Here is a 1,554-nt window from a genome sequence, read left to right on the forward strand (position 1 = left end):
TGCCACGGCCACCAGAATATTGATGTGGAATTGTTAAAATTTCTGACACCAACAGCCTTGCACTTTCTTGAGTGGATTATGACCCCCCCCCCCCCCAAACAACCCAACAATGCGTCCGCAAAAAGTGTCACTACTGGAGGGGGAAAGTTCAACTGCACCGTCTGTGAAAGACTTTTGGCAGTGGACCGCGGTCTAAATTGCTTGCACAGTAAAACCCAAGTCTGTTTCTGATGGTCGCAAAGAGCTTTGGAGGCTCTCCTTTTCCAAACTAAGCTTGCATCCTTGAGTCATACTATGAGTACAGGGTTCGTTACCGTGGTAAATTGTAAAGATCCTAGAACCCTCTCCTGGCGTCGCCTGGTGATCATCCCCTACTTGATCAGGGACCTGACTGACGTCGCTATTTACTTTCTCTTGGAGAGAGGAGTAGATAGGGAATGACACGTGAGGTTCCAACGAATCCCCAACCACTGGAAGTCTTGAGCTGTTGCCAGACTTGATTTCTTGAAGTTGATCTGAAATCCAACGGACTGAAGGAACCGTACAACTCGAGTGGCTGTTTCCGAGCACTCTAGTGATGAGGGAGGCCACACTAGCCAGTCATCCAGGTACGCCTCTACTTGAAGGCCTTTCTCCTGAAGTTGTTGTACGACTGCGTCGGTAAACTTCGTGAAAATCCTTGGAGCTATGTTGAGCCCGAATGTCATAGCTCTGAATCCATAGCCCCTTCTCTCCAGGCTGAAACTAAGGTAGGGGGAGAAGCATCGACCTATCAAAAGATACCAATAAGCATCGGTAAGATATATAGAGACGGTGAAGGCCTCTAGGGGTATTAGGTCCGTATCTGCGAAATAGTCAACATCCGAACCTGTGGCACTGAACGAACAGGTTTAGATGGGACAAGACTAGAATAGTTTGAGGTATACTTGAAACTTTTGGCATGCAAAATAGACGGCCTTGAAATCTCATAGATCTCGTGCAACGGATAACTCTTCTCTTTAGAAGGTCTTGTACATATTGTTCCCGATGAGATGTTGTTTCCAGGAAGGATCTCCTAAGCTTTGGTGGCCTTTGTTACAACTTCCAACCCAAGCTGTTGGAAATGAAGCTCTGTGCCCAAGGACTGAAGGACCCACAGTCCTTGAACTAGGTCAGCCATCCCCCTAGCGGGAGACCTTCATTGTTTGTGTTGAGGACGTGCACCTCTTCCTCCTCTGCTGTCTCGATGTCTACGACCCCCGGACTTGCCTCCTCTGTCAAGGCAGCCTCTGCCCCCTTTTCCTTTCTTGGGAAATCGAAAGGAAGACAGCCCATACTCATACACAGGGTTGAAGGCCGGGGGCTGTGTCACCACTTGTTAGGGCACAGCATAGACAGTCTTAGCGATGTCGGCATGGGGAGGAGCAATCGACTTCCGATGATAGGTCGGTTTGCGAGACCTCTTGGGTTGTGGGCCTCTCCCAGGGGGTGAACCTCCTCTTCAAGGAGATCCCCCACTTCTGGAAAAGGCTCTTGTGCTTTGTGACAGCCTTTTCCGTAACTTCTTTCACTACC

General features: G+C 49.2%; 1 protein-coding gene across 1 annotated transcript; it reads right to left on the minus strand.

Annotated features, from left to right (window-relative positions):
• Positions 1-404: 404 nt before the first annotated feature.
• LOC137628642 (uncharacterized) lies at positions 405-1,314 on the minus strand. The gene is made up of 2 exons (XM_068359794.1): positions 1,176-1,314; positions 405-868 (listed from the first exon to the last, which is right to left on the minus strand). Exons 1-2 carry the CDS (start codon positions 1,312-1,314, stop codon positions 405-407), a joined length of 603 nt encoding a protein of 200 aa, XP_068215895.1.
• Positions 1,315-1,554: the final 240 nt, after the last annotated feature.

Source organism: Palaemon carinicauda, chromosome 36, assembly GCF_036898095.1.
Source record: "Palaemon carinicauda isolate YSFRI2023 chromosome 36, ASM3689809v2, whole genome shotgun sequence".
NCBI classification, from domain to species: domain Eukaryota; kingdom Metazoa; phylum Arthropoda; class Malacostraca; order Decapoda; family Palaemonidae; genus Palaemon; species Palaemon carinicauda.